At 36.4% G+C, this 17,964-nt stretch overlaps 1 protein-coding gene across 1 annotated transcript in view; it reads left to right on the top strand.

Annotated features, from left to right (window-relative positions):
- The window catches only part of SMARCA5 (SNF2 related chromatin remodeling ATPase 5), a 46,552-nt gene extending 36,274 nt beyond the window's left edge, over positions 1-10,278 (top strand). Inside the window, exons 15-24 of the mRNA XM_019926524.3 lie at positions 639-787; positions 989-1,108; positions 1,886-1,996; positions 2,319-2,432; positions 2,892-3,014; positions 3,766-3,898; positions 4,887-5,005; positions 5,424-5,636; positions 8,107-8,214; positions 9,011-10,278. Of these exons, the coding sequence (XP_019782083.1) occupies positions 639-787; positions 989-1,108; positions 1,886-1,996; positions 2,319-2,432; positions 2,892-3,014; positions 3,766-3,898; positions 4,887-5,005; positions 5,424-5,636; positions 8,107-8,214; positions 9,011-9,076 (1,256 nt within the window). The 3' untranslated portion in view covers positions 9,077-10,278. The remainder of the gene's footprint in view (positions 1-638; positions 788-988; positions 1,109-1,885; positions 1,997-2,318; positions 2,433-2,891; positions 3,015-3,765; positions 3,899-4,886; positions 5,006-5,423; positions 5,637-8,106; positions 8,215-9,010) is intronic.
- Positions 10,279-17,964: the final 7,686 nt, after the last annotated feature.

Genomic DNA, 17,964 nt, shown 5'->3' with positions numbered 1-17,964 from the left:
TTCAAGAAACATGTTCTGTGGATATATTTTAACTCTGAAAGTCACATATTTGATGGTGCATTCTATTAGGGATCCAAAACCATGATACAAGTATGTAAGGTCCCAGAAAACAGCTTGTATCTTTACCTACTCATTACAAGTTGGTTGAAGTAGAAAAATTAAAATAGAAGAAGTATATGTGAGTGGCTCTTGAAGTTTGGCAATATGAAGGTTTTTATACTTTTGTAAGTAGAACAAGCTGATTTGGGAGCATTAGTAATAATACTAATCAGTTTCTGCGTATCAGAAACTTCTTGTGTTTATAATACTCTCACCTTTTGATACTTAAAGTTATGGTAATAATTTTGATTTTCAGATATCCCAAGTTACTGTCATTTTCACCGTACAAGAATATATTTTATTGAAGTGGCATTCGGTAGGCTTCATTATGTAATATGTAAAGTTTAGAAATATTTCAGAGTTTACAGATTAGAATTTGGTATTTTATATAAAAATGAAAATTATCAGATGAGAATAAACAGAAATGATTGACGTTTGAGGCAAAATTATGTGGTATTACATCTAACATTTAAAATTCCAAATATCCAGTAACCTAAAGTTTGTTTGATTAACATTACACAATAAAACCTTTTTTTCAGGAAGACTTGTGGATCAGAATCTGAACAAAATTGGGAAAGATGAAATGCTTCAAATGATAAGGCATGGGGCAACACATGTATTTGCTTCAAAGGAAAGCGAGATTACTGATGAGGATATTGATGGTATTTTGGAAAGAGGTGCAAAGAAGGTGAGATGCAGATTAAATGATATGTTTAATATGTAAAATATTTTAAACCAGAACTGTTTGAGGAAATGGTTATGTGAGTTATCGGTAATCTGACTTCCACAGAAAGAAGTTTTTATGTAGTATAAAGCCTAATTTATTTTGACTATAGTTCTCATGCTTTTTAAATTCTCCATTTAATAGGATGTTTCTTTTGTTTCCTAGACTGCAGAGATGAATGAAAAGCTCTCCAAGATGGGTGAAAGCTCACTTAGAAACTTTACAATGGATACAGAGTCGAGTGTTTATAACTTTGAAGGAGAAGATTATAGAGAAAAACAAAAGGTAATTTAGAAAGAGATTTTGGTTACGTGAAGACTTAATATTTTACTTGAAACTTGGAATTTAAGTGTTAGGTGTAATGCCTTGTCTCAAACAGCAGTCATTTCTGTTTACTCACAACTAAATTATTTTCATTTTTGTGTTAAATTTAATGCGACATTTTCAGTTGGTAAAGTGAAATGTTTAAAAAGTTTATGTATACTGTTACAGTGCACGATGTTGTGTGGGGTGATTATAGTAATTTGGGATATTTGAAAATTAAAACTTGCCAAAAAAAATCGTCACAACCTTATTAGACTTTTTTTTTTTAAACAGCAGAATTGGCTGGTAATAATTAAAGGGAATAACTTCTTATTTCATAAGTAATACTTGCTGTTATATAGTGAAATTAGAAAATACCTACAGGGTAGAAGAAAAAAAAATTCTACCTAGTGCTTTCCCTTTTAATGTTTAGGCATGTACATCCTCTGAATTTTTTCTAGGCTAAATATATATCTACATTTGTCTCCTAATTGGGGTTCTAAACCTTCTGTAGCATTGTTTTTCACCTAGTATTCATTTGGTCAGGAAATACTTACTGAATGCCTATGCTCTTCACTAGACCTCCTGTGTGTTAATTGCATAGTCCCTAGCCTCATAGAGCTTGTAGTCTAGAATTTTATGAATATCTTTGCATTTATAAATAACAGTCGTAGTGATGTACATAGCTGGAGTTGCATTCATGTAGGATTTGCGACTACATAATAAAGTTGGTGATTTGAATTGTTTCCCATGTGCTAGATTGCATTCACAGAGTGGATTGAACCACCTAAACGAGAAAGAAAAGCCAACTATGCTGTTGATGCCTATTTCAGGGAAGCTCTTCGTGTCAGTGAACCTAAAGCACCCAAGGTGAGTTGACAGAGCACAAATGTCTAAAAATATTGGAACTGTAAATCATTTTTCTTCTTATACTCTTGAGATAAAATCAGATTGAGAATTAGATTTTATGGTTTCTTACAGTACACCTCCTTCAGCTTTTGTTAAAAGTTTTCTAAAGATTAATTTTGAATGTAAGCATTTAAAATTTGATTAATGTTTGTTCAGTTTTAGTGGAAGATGCATTCAGTTGCTTGGAGAATTGGCTGTCATGATTTTATAGAATGAATAAAGGTTATAGATAGATTTAAAGCAAAATAGTTGCTTTCTTATGAAGAATACTTTTTGTTTTTAGGCTCCTCGACCTCCAAAACAACCTAATGTTCAGGATTTCCAGTTCTTTCCTCCACGTCTATTTGAATTATTGGAAAAAGAAATTCTATATTACAGAAAAACGATTGGGTACAAGGTAGAAGAAGTAACACTTTGTTCGTAACTAACCTGGTTTTTTGTTTTGTTTTTTAAAATATTTATTTATTTATTTGGCTGTGCCGGGTCTTAGTTGCAGCATGTGGGATCCTCATTGTGGCTTGTGGGATCTTTAGTTGCAGCATGTGCACTTCTTAGTTGCGGCATGCGCACTTCTTAGTTGCGGCATGCATGCGGGATCTAGTTCCCTGACCAGGGATCGAACCCGGGCCCTCTGCGTTGGGAGCGTGGAGTCCTACCCACTTGGCCACCAGGGAAGTCCCTAATCTGGTTTGTTTTTAACTTAATAAATGCAGAATATCAATATGTTTTCTTTCATGGCTGGATTAAAAATTGTGAAAAATTTGTGAAATGTCATGTACTTGGTTAAGAGTTTAGTTGATTGCATACTTCCTAAAATATATTGACTGATGACATAGGAAAAAAAAAATATTTTTAGGTGCCTCGAAATCCTGACCTACCAAATGCAGCACAGGCACAAAAAGAAGAACAGCTTAAAATTGATGAAGCTGAACCCCTTAATGATGAAGAATTAGAGGAAAAAGAGAAGCTTCTAACACAGGTATAGCCTTCAGTCAACACAGAATTTAGTAACATTATTTTGTAAGGTGCTGTCTTAGGCTGTGTTGGAATATATAAAGGAAGTACATTTTTTTGATTTCAAAAATGGAATAATTGGTGATCATAAAGCATGGGCATATGGTGTTTGCTACATTTTGATTGTCATTAGTTGTTGAGGTGGTAGAGAAGATTATGGATTTGCACCAGCCTTGGTAGAATGGGTATCCTTTTGATCACCATTCTTCCAGCACTCCCATCTTCCCTTTCCTGTGAATCTTCTACGTTGCTACTAAGTTATAATTCTCAATGACAAATCTCTGCTCCATACTTTTTTAACATCCTTTAAGTTTCAGTCAAGGCCTTTCAGAATCTGGCCTTAACCTACCTTTAAAGCCTTATTTTCCTTCTGTTTTCCCACTTGGTTTATATCTTTGCCCTTTAGTATATGTTCATTCCTCCTGGCAAACTTCTACTCTTTGAAAGCTCAGTGAAAATGTCACCTTTTTGTGCAGCATTCTTTATTCTCCCACTCAGCTTCAATTGCTTGGCTATCTAAGCAATATATGATGTATTGCTAAAAGTGCTCATCTATGTACATGAAAATCTACTACTTTAAAAGCACTTAACTTAAAAAGAAAACTTGGAGCAACTGAAAATTTTCTATAATACTCAGCAGCATTGGTAAAGTTTAATAGCTTTTCTCCCAAGTTCAGTGTGCTGTGATTGTATGTTTTGTTTCCATCGCTTTGAAGGGATTTACCAATTGGAATAAGAGAGATTTTAACCAGTTTATCAAAGCCAATGAGAAGTGGGGTCGTGATGATATTGAAAATATAGCAAGAGAAGTAGAAGGAAAAACTCCAGAAGAAGTCATTGAATACTCAGGTAATTCTCATATTATTTTAATAGGTATAAGAATGTTCTCAGGCTTCTGGAGAGCTGTTGGAAAGTTCAGATTTTCTTACTCTGAATACTGTTTTGATAAGCTTAATTTCACCACAACTTAGTGCCTTGTTTTTTTTTTTTAAATAAATTTTATTTATTTATTTATTTTTGGCTGCGTTGGGTCTTCGTTGCCACGTGCAGGCTTTCTCTAGTTGTGGTGAGCAGGGGCTACTCTTTGTTGCGGTGCGCAGGCTTCTCATTGCGGTGGCTTCTCTGGTTGTGGAGCACAGGCTCTAGGTGTGCGGGCTTCAGTAGTTGTGGCACGTGGGCTCAGTAGTCGTGGCTCCCGGGCTCTAGAGCGCAGGCTCAGTAGTTGTGGTGCACGGGCTTAGTTACTCCGCGGCCTGTGGGATCTTCCCAGACCAGGGCTCGAACCTGTGTCCCCTGCATTGGCAGGCGGAATTTTAACCACTGTGCCACCAGGGAAGCCCTAGTGCCTTGTTTTGTTTTGTGTTTTTTAAAAATTGAATTGGAAAATCTCCCCTTCTTTAAAATGGCATCGTTAATTTTTTTTTTTTACCCCTGTTCACTAGCTGTAGCCAAGGAAACAAGAATAGGTCACTGAATAATAGTGCCTTCATTTTTATTTCATTGTCTTTCATAAGTTTTCAAGTGTTATGTGTTTCTGTGTCTCCTGGAGCCAGTCAGATTGTCAGGTGGGTATAGCTCTGGTGGTCCACCCAGAGCTTCAGAATAGACACAACTAAGAATTGGGGGATACTTCCTATAATCATCCAGCTTATCTTCCTGGTTTCTTCATAGTTAAGGAAACTGAGAAATAATTACGTGACTTACTAGTGTTAGATGTGGGGAAAATGGAAACATTTCTTAATCCTTAGCAAGTAAAATAGAGCACTTACAACAAGAAGTTATTTATCTTTCTGCCCTTCCCCCACCTATCTCATCTGCCCAACTCTTATTCCTACAGCTGTGTTCTGGGAAAGATGCAATGAGCTGCAGGACATAGAGAAGATTATGGCTCAGATTGAAAGGGGAGAGGCAAGAATTCAAAGAAGAATTAGTATCAAAAAAGCACTTGACACGAAGGTACTTTGAATATTAATAAATATGATAGTAAAATAACTCCTCTCAGTAATATGAGAGTTTAAAGTAACTTTTAAAAAGGAAAAGAAATGATGATATAAAATTTTTTTTCAAAGGACAGCATTCAAACATTATAGGTGTTCTCAACAGAATTTACCTCAGTATTTCAGTTGATATATCTGCGTCAGAGTCACTATGATTGGCTCTTTGCTGTGTGTTATACCAGAAAGTCTGAGTCTGTATTTCTTTTTAAAATAATAAAGACTGAAGTTGGTTTAGAACAAAGATTACAACGTAACTGACTTTGGATAGAAAGTTGATGTGAAATACAACATTTATAGCTAACTTTACTAAAGCCGAGTTTGAAACATAGATTATATAGGATTTGTATTTTATATAATATAAAATCTGATTTTCATAGATTGGACGGTACAAAGCACCTTTTCATCAGCTGAGAATATCTTATGGTACTAACAAAGGAAAAAACTACACTGAAGAAGAGGATCGTTTTCTGATCTGTATGCTTCACAAGCTTGGATTTGACAAAGAAAATGTTTATGATGAATTGCGACAGTGTATTCGCAACTCTCCTCAGTTCAGATTTGACTGGTTTCTAAAGTCCAGAACTGCAATGGTGAGTACTGGGGGCCTTTTTCTGTAATGTAGTAGAATTAAACTTCCTCTGACAGTTCAAAGGAAGTAGGTTATTTAATGTTCTTTAAGGTAACTTTTTAAATTCTATTAAGAGAAAACTGTGGTTCAGCTGTATCTTTGAAGTAAATTTTTGTTACAATATTGTTTGTATTACAGTTTAAATCAGTTCCTTAAGAAAGTTACATCCACAGTTAAAAACCTAATGTCATAAGTAACTTACAAAGTTTATTTTTTCTATTGTTTAATAGCACATCTTTTAACATCACTATATATGATAGGACTAATTTTTTATGTGAATTTTAATCAGGTTCTAAGTAGGAAATGTCACCATCAATTTTAACTTCTGAATGTAATGATCACAATTTAAAATTTGACTTTTGGTTTTATAAATGAACACATTTCTATAAAGAAAGGACTTGTACTCACGCATCTGCCCATCAGAATGCTGAGTTTGAGTTATTTAAAAAGAGCTTAATGTAGTAAAACACTATACTGATTTAATCCTAGGTTTTGTTTTTATTCCCAATATCAACCTGTTTCTGATCAGCAAGTTCCATTTGTAATGACCTAAAATTAGAATTCAGAAAAGTTTAGCTTTGATGAATTGCTCTTCTCTTATGTATTTTTTAAACTTTTTATTTGATATTAGAGTATAGTTTATTAACAATGTTGTGTTAGTTTCAGGTGTATAATAGCAAAGTGATTCAGTTATACATATATCTGTTCTTTTTCAGATTCTTTTCCCACTTAGGTTGTTACATAATATTGAGCAGAGTTCCCTGTGCTATACAGTGGGTTCTTGTTGGTTATCCATTTTAAATACAGCGGTGTGTACATGTCAATCCCAAACTCCCTAATATACTTCCCTCATATACTCCCTAATATACCCGCTTCCCCCCGGTAACCATAAGTTCGTTCTCTAAGCCTTTGAGTCTGCTTCTGTTTTGTAAATAAGTTCATTTGTATCATGTTTTTTTAGATTTCGCATATATCATATGATATGTCTCTTTCTCTGTCTGACTTACTGTATTTTACCACCTTTGAGTTTTTAGCTTCATCTTGTGTTCTTCAGGATGATGATAATGCCAAAACAATTCTGTAGTCTTAATTTTGAGATGTACTAGGATAGCAAAGTTTAAACAACTTTATAGTAGGATTTACCTCAGTATATTTAAAATACATTGTCACTCTTCAAGATGGAGGATAGTGTTTAGTCTTTAAATGTGACCACTGAAGGGGTTTTTTTCAGTAAACATCAACAGAGGCTACTGTTTTATGAAACCCTAGTTTGGGAAATGTTGCACTATAAATGCATTGTAAATACATAGTTAGAGGAGACACATTCAGTTGCTATAAGCTCTGTATTACGTCTTTTAAAGTAGGAACAATTTTAATAAGTGATTTTGTGGTGAGTGAAACAAGATGCAGTGTCACATTGATTTACTAGTACAATACCATGGTCTAAAACTGCGTGTTATTTCCTAATGTGTTTCATGTTAAGGCACACATACAAAATGATAATATGCGTATGGCCCCTTGTGATAAACAGTTGAGGCATAATCCTTCTCTAAGAGCCAAGAAGATTCATGCCATAGTACATCTGTAACACATTCTGGCATGTGTATCTCAGTGTACCTGTTAAAGGTAATAAAGGCAGTGTACTACCTTCTCTCTATATATACTATTGCAAATATTTCCAAACCTTATATGGTTGTGTCCTATACAATAATATTTTTAAATGATTTTATCGTGACCATTTGTGTAGAATGTTACGACGAGGAGAGGAAAAAAACAATTTTACTCAGTAGGTAGCCAGCAATGATACAAATGGACTCCTGTTTTCTTAAGGGGTATTTACTATTTCTACACTATAATTTAAAATCCTTTCTGGAGCCTGTGTAGACTGCTAAGGAGAGATGAGGTAAAACTCATCATAGATTTCTATGACTATTTTTCCCGAACTGGGAAAGACGGCAGGTGGTACACCGTCTACCACAATTCTAGTGGTAATGCGTTTAAGGGAAAGATTATATATACCTCTTATTAAGTTTTAGTTGATTTTGACCCTCAAATATGTGCTCTGTTAATTTTAAGTTTTGGAGGTAGACGACAGTTTTCAGGCATAGACACTATGTAGCAGAATTGCATATATTAAGAGATGTTCATTTTCACTGCTTCAGTTCCTAAGTGAAGGAAGGATTTATGAAAAATACACAACAGTATGGCCTTAAATAATGAAGTGAAAAGTTTACAGATACCTTTTTTTATCCTCCTAGCATGGATTGTGTATGAAAATTACCAGTTCCTTTTGCTTTTTAAAATTTTGTCTATTGGGGGTATATAAGTGATATTACACTGTTAAAACATACCTTTGGTTTTGAAATTGTAATCATGAAAACTTATGGATGGAGAATACAAGTTTACCATGTAAATTTATGTTTGTAACTCAGGAGCTCCAGAGGAGGTGTAACACTTTAATTACCTTGATTGAAAGAGAAAACATGGAACTAGAAGAAAAGGAGAAGGCAGAGAAAAAGAAAAGAGGACCAAAACCTTCAGTAAGTACTCATGAAAATGTAAATATTTTCTTGGGGAACTTAACTTTTTTCAAGAATTTGAACATTACTTGGCTATCACTGATGTGTTAGTTTTTTTTTTTTTTTGGTAAGTAGTATGGCCTTGGATTGCTTTAAAAGTATAAATTAAACTTGATTGCATTGTGTGGGGAAAATCATGTTATGATGGTAGTTCACAGTATGGGGATTTGTGAGAATATGGGAAGGTCTGTCTTGTGAATGGCAAGAGCCTACACTTGATGTTGAGAGTACACATTATAATTTTAGAATATGTAAAGAAATATTAGGAAGGCAGTGGCCTTTACAACCTTTACTGTTCACTTCTAAACTTTGATTTATTGTACCAATGATATCTTAGCAATGTGAAGGCAAGAATTATAAGAAAAAAAGTCATCTAATAATGTTATCTAATTCTGTTATCTAATAATAATTTATATAGTCATGCGTAAGTGAACGTATCAGGAAAGTCTAGTTTACTCACAAAGTATTTCTCATTACTGCTTTCTTTTGATGAGAGGGCATGTTATACATTTGTTTGGTGTATTGATTTACTATTGCTAATTGTGAATTACTCATTTACTTCATTATTAGCATTAAGGTATTTATGTTAGTAAAATATGTAGATAAGATTATTTGGAGAATTAAGGTTATTCTGGTTAAGAAAAGTAATACCTGTTACTAAGTGGCAGTTATTAATAAATTGCTATCATGAGTCTTCCAATGTATTTCATGTTAATATTACTCTTGTGATGAAGATAATCCTTCTGTTTGTTTGTAGACCCAGAAACGTAAAATGGATGGAGCACCTGATGGCCGAGGAAGAAAAAAGAAGCTGAAACTATGAATACATAATTGTTTCATAATCACTAACTTTAAACCAGTAGTTCTTTAATTTACGGGTCTTCATAAGATGTACTGTACAATGCTCAATTGTTATGTCATTCAAAGACATCAGGTTCATCTGTTTACCAAGCTAGAAACATAGTATGTAGTTTCACTTTTTTAAATGCAACAGCTGTGCTGAAAATTTTTTATCATTAACACTTGAAGTAATAAAATAGGCTTCATTTATTAATAAATGTTTCATTTGATTTATTTTTATATTATAGTTCCATTTGTGAGGCTTGTGACTTTTGTTTATCAGCTATAATTTCTACACTTGTAAGGCTTAAAAAGAAGCAAACAAGTTAAAAAACAGAAAATTGCAAATAACATTTGTCCCTTCAGTCTTCACTTAGTTGTGTAATTGTTTTAATTCACTTTGCCTTTGCAGAAGTTTGGGTATCTTTGTAGTGCTATTGAGTCTCATCTGGGAAGATTATGTAAATTGCATTCTCCTTGCTTATTATATGGGTAGAATGGGAAAAAAAGGCAAGACAAATTCTCATTAAATTCTATGCATATTTCTGTTACGCTTTCTGTTTCTGTAGTTGGTTCTGAGGTGAATATGCCCTATTTTGTTTGGAAGAATGGCCTTTTAGTTACATAGCCAAAGACATTTAGTATTTTCTGGTTCCTTAAGGTGTTGTTGTACCATTTTGTAAAAGGAATATTATTATTACTTTTTTTAATTGTTCGGTAAATATTTTTGACAAATTACCTTCTGAAGCAGCCACAGCTTAGAAATAATGTCAAAACTAAGGTGATTTTTTTTTTTTTAAAAAGACCTAGCCAAAATAAGGTGTGAATTTGTCATACTGTTAAAATGAAATTGGTAAAATATATCCCCTTCCAGTTTACTTTTTTGGGTTTTAGAGTAATTGAACGTTTTATTTTATTATATTTAAAATAATTTCTAAGTGTGAGCAGCAAGACTGACTATAATTCCAGTTTTTATTTTCTGTGGACAGACTTGATAAACTGGAGACCCTGAAGCAGGATTACCCAAATTGTAGTGTCAGGATTTTAGCTGTACCAGAGGCCTTTATGTGCTACACATAATTTGTATAAAGTTTTATATGTGCAAATTGGGTACATAAATAGTCTCCATTTTTCTAAGGGAATGCAATAAATGTAGCATCGTGAATAAATATAACTTTTATAATCCTTAAGTGGTCTTTTCTTTCCATTGCTGTAATTTTCTTTTCTCATTTGATTTTTATTTGCTTTTTTCCTTAGGACGTTATCTTTTTTCCTTAATTGGATTTTTTCGTCTCAGATTTCTATCAGTTGTTTTCATTTGCCCACACATAATTGGGATTTTTATTTGTAAGGGTGATTTCTATAGTATTACTACTACTGCTTGCTTTTAAAAAGTGGGATTGCTGCCATCAGTGTCAAGCAAAATGCAGTGTTCATGGCTATTTTTGGAGTAATTTGGTTTGTTTTGTGTTCCCCCCAAATTGACTTCTTTATAGCCTTGGATTCTTAAAATAACAATTATGGATCTAATATATGCAAAACGTGAGGAATGGTTGTTCCTTCCATGAAAAGAGCTATCATTCTTGAGTGGTGGCTTTATTTTGGAGGAAATAATTGGGAAAATATAAGGCCAAAGAAAACTTTACGGAGCTCACAAAGGAAGTGGTGATTTCAAGAGGAAGAAAACACAGCCTAATTTGTGTGTGTGTGTGTGTGTGTGTGGTGTTGGAGGAGGGAGTGGAGGAGGTGGGAGGAGGTTGAGAGTGGAAATACAAAAGGAACCTAGTGCCAGCCCTTCAGAGCTCAGGGACATGGGAACATGTGTACAGGGAAACACTTGAAAAAAAGCATGAAAGAAACAATATTAAATTTAGCATTGTGGTTTAGCCAATGTGTGAGGCATTTGTGTTTCCCAGGTCAATTAGGATATCGCTCTTGTATGTCTATCCAGAATAAAGTAAAGCCAAGTTTTTATTTACACTGCTAGTTAAGGGAAGGAAAAATGGTAACTAAGCTCAACCCAACTGTTTTAAAAGAGGAATTGGTGGTTGGAGTGGACTCAAAATTGGAACCCAGTTTCCAGTTGATTTCCTCAATTTCCAGTTGAGGAATAGGAGGGCTTAAATAGGGGGAAGGGATGGTCCCTAAAACCAGCTTAGAAAGAGGCTGGATGTTTACACAGGTGACCAGGGTCACTGTCTATTGTTACCCAGAATATTTCATTTAATAGTTAATTGAGTAAGGCTCTCTATATTATTCTCTTGGGAAGATTATATTCTATTGGGAAAATATACAGGTAAAACTAATAAAATGTAATTTTAACTTAAGTCTTTTAAATATTAATGTAACCTTGGAGAAAAAAGATAATGGAAAATTTTCCAATAGCAAACATTTTTTTAAAAATTTAGGGTATTTTGTATTCATATAGTAGACTTAAGGTGTGTGCTTTAATTTTATAGCAGTGCTTACATACGCTCATTTTAATGTGTTAAAGTTTTATTCATTTCCTTAGGAAATCTGAACTGAATAGCCCTAATTGAGGGTAGTGGCATTTATGGATCTCTAAATGTTGGTCTTTAAAGGATACTGTCTACAATATTAAAAAAACAACCCAATCCAAAAATGGGCAGAAGACCTAAATAGACATGTCTCCAAAGAAGACATACAGATGGCCAAGAGGCACATGAAAAGCTGCTCAACATCACTAATTATTAGAGAAATGCAAATCAAAACTACAATGAGGTATCACCTCACACCAGTTACAATGGGCATCATCAGAAAATCTACAAACAACAAATGCTGGAGAGGGTGTGAATAAAAGGGAACCCTCTTGCACTGTTGGTGGGAATGTAAATTGATACAGCCACTATGGAGAACAGTATGGAGGTTCCTTAAAAAACTAAAAGTAGAAACCATATGACCCAGCAATCCCAGTACTGGGCATATACCCAGAGAAAACCATAATTCAAAAAGACACATGCACCCCGATGTTCATTGCAGCACTATTTACAACAGCCAGGTCATGGAAGCAACCTAAATGCCCATCAGCAGACGAATGGATAAAGAAGATGTGGTATATGTATACAATGGAATATTAACTCAGCCATAAAAAAGGACGAAATTGGGTCATTTGTAGAGACGTGGATGCATCTAGAGACTGTCATACACAGTGAAGTAAGTCAGAAAGAGAAAAATATCGTATATTAACGCATATCTGTGGAATCTAGAAAAATGATACAGATGAACTGGTTTGCAAGGCAGAAATAGAGACACATGTAGAGAACAAACGTATGGACGCCAAGTGAGGAAAGCACGGTTGGGGGGGGGGGTGGTGGTATGAATTGGGAGATTGGGATTGACACATATACACTAATGTATAAAATAGATAACTAATAAGAACCTGCTGTATAAAAAAATAAAATTCAAAAAAGATACTGTCCAGTTAAGTGTAACAGGTACGTGATAAGATAGTAAAAAGGGTCAATATGTTAACATTTAACACTTTAACCAATTAACCTATTTGTTGGTGGTTTCAAGTAATTGTTTTTCTCAAATAGGATTATGCTTTGTAATATTTTATTTCATATTTGTGTATTTTAAAAATATTGCCATTTTTTTAAAGATCAGTATGTCAGTGTGGTAGATAAGTTCAGGTATAGTAACATTTTAAGGAACATTTATAAATCCCTTTTCTGAGAGGCCACCAGCCCTTAACACCAGACCCTTCCTGTCAGTGTGTCTCAGGGGGAATTAATTCAGTGGGCAGGCAGGCTCAAGTTGAAAAAGTATGAACAGGTTGAATCAAGTGCACAATAATGCACTTGTTTCAGGCATAGAACACAGTTGTCCTGATTCCTATGACCATTTTAAAGGCAGGGGCAGCTCTTTGTAAAAATAATAGTGTAACCTATCTCGTGTCTGGAGCCAGAATACTCCTGCACAGTCCTCACACTCAGATTTGTGCACCAAGTTTTAGAATTACGGCCTATGTTTAGGCAGTCACTCACTGAACACTGGTGAACCTTGACAGCAGAAGCAGTCGGGGCAGTGTTCCAACATCCTCACCATGTACACCTTTCTCAAACCACTTTTCTTTTCTGCTTATATCTCAGGCATCACTCAGTACTGCAAATTGCACTTAGAAAAAAGTATCACCCTGAATCTGATGTATTTTGAAAACGGAGATATCATAGTAATCTGTGGACTTACAGTGATAAACTAAAACCTTCACCTTGGGAGCTTGTAAGAAATGTAGAATCAGGCATCATGCCAGACCTGCTGAATTAAAATCTGCATTTTAATAAAACCCTCCAAGGTGATTCATATGCACGGGAAATTTTGAAAAGCACTGCTTTAAACTGCCAAAGTAAAATAAAATGAAACCTTAATAGTTGTTTAACAGATATATTGACATGATATCATCAGGGTAACAGATCTTTTAGTTTAGGTCAGGAAGATCATTCAATACTATTTCAGAGAAAATGCTTTTATGTTGAATTTTGGATCTGCAGATAGTTTTAGCAGGGGTTCCTCTGGTGAGCTGTAATATACTAGCATTTAAGTCACCACATTTCAATTACATTGGAGCAGCGTGTGGTCCGAGGACCAGCAGCAGTGGCGGCACCTGGGAGTTTGTTAAAATTACAATTGCCACAGCTTACCCTTCCCCCTCCCCATAAAGCGAGAGAAAGGCATGGACATATATACACAATCAAATGTAAAATAGATAGCTAGTGGGAAGCAGCCGCATAGCACAGGGAGATCAGCTCGGTGCTTTGTGACCACCTAGAGGGGTGGGATAGGGAGGGTGGGAGGGAGGGAGATGCAAGAGGGAGGGGATATGGGAACATACGTATAATGGATTCATTTTGTTGTAAAGCAGAAACTAACACACCATTGTAAAGCAATTATACTCCAATAAAGATGTTAAAAAAAATTACAATTGCTCAGATCAGATCACACCACACTCCGTTCTGCTGAATGAGAAGCGGGGTTGGGGGTGGGTGGCTTGCATTTATGTCCGAGGCTCTCCAGGTGATTCATACTGAAGTTTGAGATGCACTGGGTTAGTACCTCTCACTATACCTGTTGGTTTCCCCTTCCTTTAAAGGGAACAAATGTTACATGACTTTGGATGGTGACTTGCTTTTTTCTACTCACCTTTTTATAAATCCAATTATGAGAATATAAAAGGAAGCAGGCTGAGTGCGTGGGTCATTAAACAAATCATGCCTGAGTCATCTCATTTTTATAACGAAGGTGAGGCGTTCATGGGTAGAGCTATAAGCCACCTCTCCTTATAGGGATGATGTACAAACAGTGGTTAAAGAACCAGACGTGGTGACAGAAGGGTTTTGGATGAGTGTGTCATCTCTTTCACAGGAAGGACCATTTTTAACATCAAAAGTTATTCTCAGCACATTTGTCCTGCTGTATGTTGTCACTTTCGATACATGGTTGATCTGGTTTGAAGTCAGAAACTTTTGTCCCCCTGTTGACGCACAGACGACAATATCTGCTGCTAGGGATGGTCAAGGTCAGCTTGTAGCATGGCAGACTTCTGAGGAGTCACCATAACTGCTGAGTGGAGTTACTGTCTGGTTGCTGTTAAAGTAGCTTACAGATTGGTCATTTTTCTCATCTGCGACATCAACCTTATGTCTGAGTAGAAGGGAAGTCAGTAACATGAGGCAGCTCAGGAACAGGAGCTGCGTCCCCCAGATGGACATGGTGCTGCTTGGAGGATCCATACCTATAGTTTCTAGTCCCGTGAGCTGCGCCACCTGGGAGCAAGTCTGGAGGAAGCTGGCTTTTTTAAAGGTTCGGGGCGATATGCTGAGTATGGGTGCCCTTGTTTTTATCAGCAGGTGTATCTGGAGATAGAGTCGGGAACTCAGGATTGGCTCTTCTGCATTTGAAGGCTTTGCCCCCAGCAAAGGAGAGTGTGGACTGATAATATTCCGGACTCCTCTTTCCAAACGCTCTGTTGGCACTCTTCTTCTCTTTTTTTTTGGCTGCAAGCTTGCAGGATCTTAGTCCCCTGACCAGGGATTGAACCCAGGCCACAGCAGTGAGAGTGCCAAGTCCTAAGCACTGGACCGCCAGGGAATTCCCTCTGTTGGCACTCTTTCTTGATTCGACAGTATAAATTGTATGTATGTACCACTCTCTTCCAGTTGCCACCTTTGAAAAAAGAAATCTGCTTTGAGGAAGTTTACACAGTAAGAGAAATTATAAGGGGGTGGGAGTTTGGAAGCTATCGTTAAAGGCATTGGTGGGGCTGCACTTCTTCCAGGGGCTCTAGAGGAGGATCCAGTTCTTGCCTCTGCCAACCGTCCGTGGCTTGTCACTTCGATCTCTGCTTTTATGGTCACATTGCCTTCTTTTCTGTGTCATCTCCACCGATTCCTTCCTATAAGGACACTTGTCAGTACAGTTAGGGTGCCCCAGGATGATCTTCCCACCTCAGAATCTGTAACTTAATCCTATCGGCAAAGATGCTTATCCCATATGAGCTAGGGCTCACGGGTTCCATGGATTAGGACCTGAATTCTTTGGGGGCCGTTACTCAGCCTGCTACACCTGTCAAATTCAGTTTGTTTCGTTTCCTTTGTCTTACCTCCCAATGTTTAGAGACACATTCAGTGAAGCCCAGTTACTGAACTCCACTTTTCTTTTTCTTTTCACTTCTATTGTACTTAGTTTTGATGGCTTGCATATACCTCTTGGTGTCTGGCTCATTTTTCCAAAGTCAGAGTTAATGTTCCCAAAGGGACCCCATATGACTCTGTCCCAAGTTGTGATATTACAGTAGAGAGAAGTCATTACAACCTGTTTAATTTCCTTAATTTCATAAATAGCAACAACTTGCCATTGAAGAGATTTACCAATAGAACTATACAGTAAGTTTGGAAAAAATGAGTGATAATCTCATTACCCTAACACAAAGTTCTTATCTTTTCGAGGCATGTCCTTTTAGTTTTTTTTTTTTTTTTTTTTTTTTTTCAGTACACGGGCCTCTCACCGCTGTGGCCTCTCCCGTTGTGGAGCACAGGCTCCGGACGCACAGGCTCAGCGGCCATGGCTCACGGGCCCAGCCGCTCCGCGGCATGTGGGATCCACCCGGACCGGGGCACGAACCCGTGTCCCCTGTATCGGCAGGCGGACTCTCAACCACTGCGCCACCAGGGAAGCCCAGTTTTTTCCATATTTTTTAAGGCTTGCAGTAGCAACATGATCACTGATAATCTAGAATGCATTATGCCATCAAGTGGCTATCTCATGATTCAATGAACTATTTCCTGAGTACTGGACATTTAGGTTGCTTATTATTATTATAAAAAAGGTTAGTAGGAGCAATATTGGGGTGACTAGTGTCAAATAAATTTTAGAATGCTTACCTGGCAGAAAACTAATTGTGGAGTCATCCTCTGTCATCACCTGAGCCCTGGTGGGTGTAGCAGCACAGCAAGGACCTGTGCCTGGTGTCTCCACTATGGGAAGTGAATGCCCTTAGCTGCCTTTTTCATTCACCCTGTATGTGGGCTCCTTAAATTTGGCACTGGGTACTGGAATGAAAATGTACAACATCTTTCCATTCATAGTTTACACAGTAACAGTGATGTCATGGGCATCTGGTATATCTCCATTATGCCTTCCAAATCCCTAAGAAAACTAAAATATTAAATCAGGAAAAATGTATATGCTTTTTCTCCATAAAAATGTTATCCCTCGGGAAGAATATGTGAAGAGTGAAAATAAGCCCAATTTTCCATAGTGTGTAGCTCCATTCTTAGTAGGAAATGAGGCATTTTTCACTCTCTTAAGCCATTAGATCATTTTCATAACCCAGCTACCGAATACACCGTAGGTTGTATCTAGAATACACTAGGTTTTATCCTAGAAGCCTAAAAAACTTAGTTTTGCTTCCCTGGCATGTCTGACTGGGAGGAAACTGGGAATGTAACAGATAAACTTCATAGAAATCGCCGTGGGTAACGTCACCCAGAAAAAAAGATGTATGCATAAGCACTGCATTCATCTGAATGTAATTCCTTAACAAAAGACAGAATAAGAGAGAGAAAGAGAGTGATTTTCTGCAAAACACGGAAAGGCTAGGATTAATTTCAGGTGCAAAATAGAATCCTCCTTGGCTTTTTTTTTTTTAACAAGGCTGATAATGTGAATTTCTCCTGGGCACAGAAGTACTCAGTGGGAAGGTCAAATTGGTTGCTTCATTTGGAGACTAAGTCAGGGCAACAGTAGGACCTGTTGGGTGTATCTGAGAGTTATCCTGGCCAAGATGTAGTTTTCTCATTATTATTATTTTTTTAAACATTTATGAAGGATCCATATCTCTCTGACATGCTGGAGAAGGCCAGTAAGTGTTTGTTGAATTTAACTGAGTTTAAAAGATTTTTGATTGTGGTGGTTGGGAAAATTGGAAGATGAGGGAGGGTGACTTTCTGTTGGTAGATACTTACTCAGACAGGAATTAGAACTGAAAGGGATCTTAACAGAAATGGAGTGCAAACTTCTCATTTTACAGAGGGAGAAGTGAGGTGAAGAGTTGTGAAGTAGTTTGGAGAAATCTCCTCTCTGGTTGGGGAAGCTGATGTTGTCTAGCAATGAAGCACAACCTGGGCTGATGGGAGAGAAGGACTTCTCTACTTATATATGCAGACCCCATGGTAGTCAAGAGCCTTCTTATCCTTGCCCAATATTTTGGGAGATGGCTTCTTCTTCTTTTCTTTTTTTTTTTGCATTTGTAGTTTTTTAAATTTATTTTTTATCAAATAATACAATATTGTGTTACTTTCTGGTGTACAGCAAAGCGATTCATTTATACATATATATATACACACATATATA

The sequence above is a fragment of the Tursiops truncatus genome, chromosome 5 (assembly GCF_011762595.2).
Source record: "Tursiops truncatus isolate mTurTru1 chromosome 5, mTurTru1.mat.Y, whole genome shotgun sequence".
NCBI lineage: Eukaryota > Metazoa > Chordata > Mammalia > Artiodactyla > Delphinidae > Tursiops > Tursiops truncatus.
This window is presented reverse-complemented; position numbering and strand designations above follow the sequence as displayed.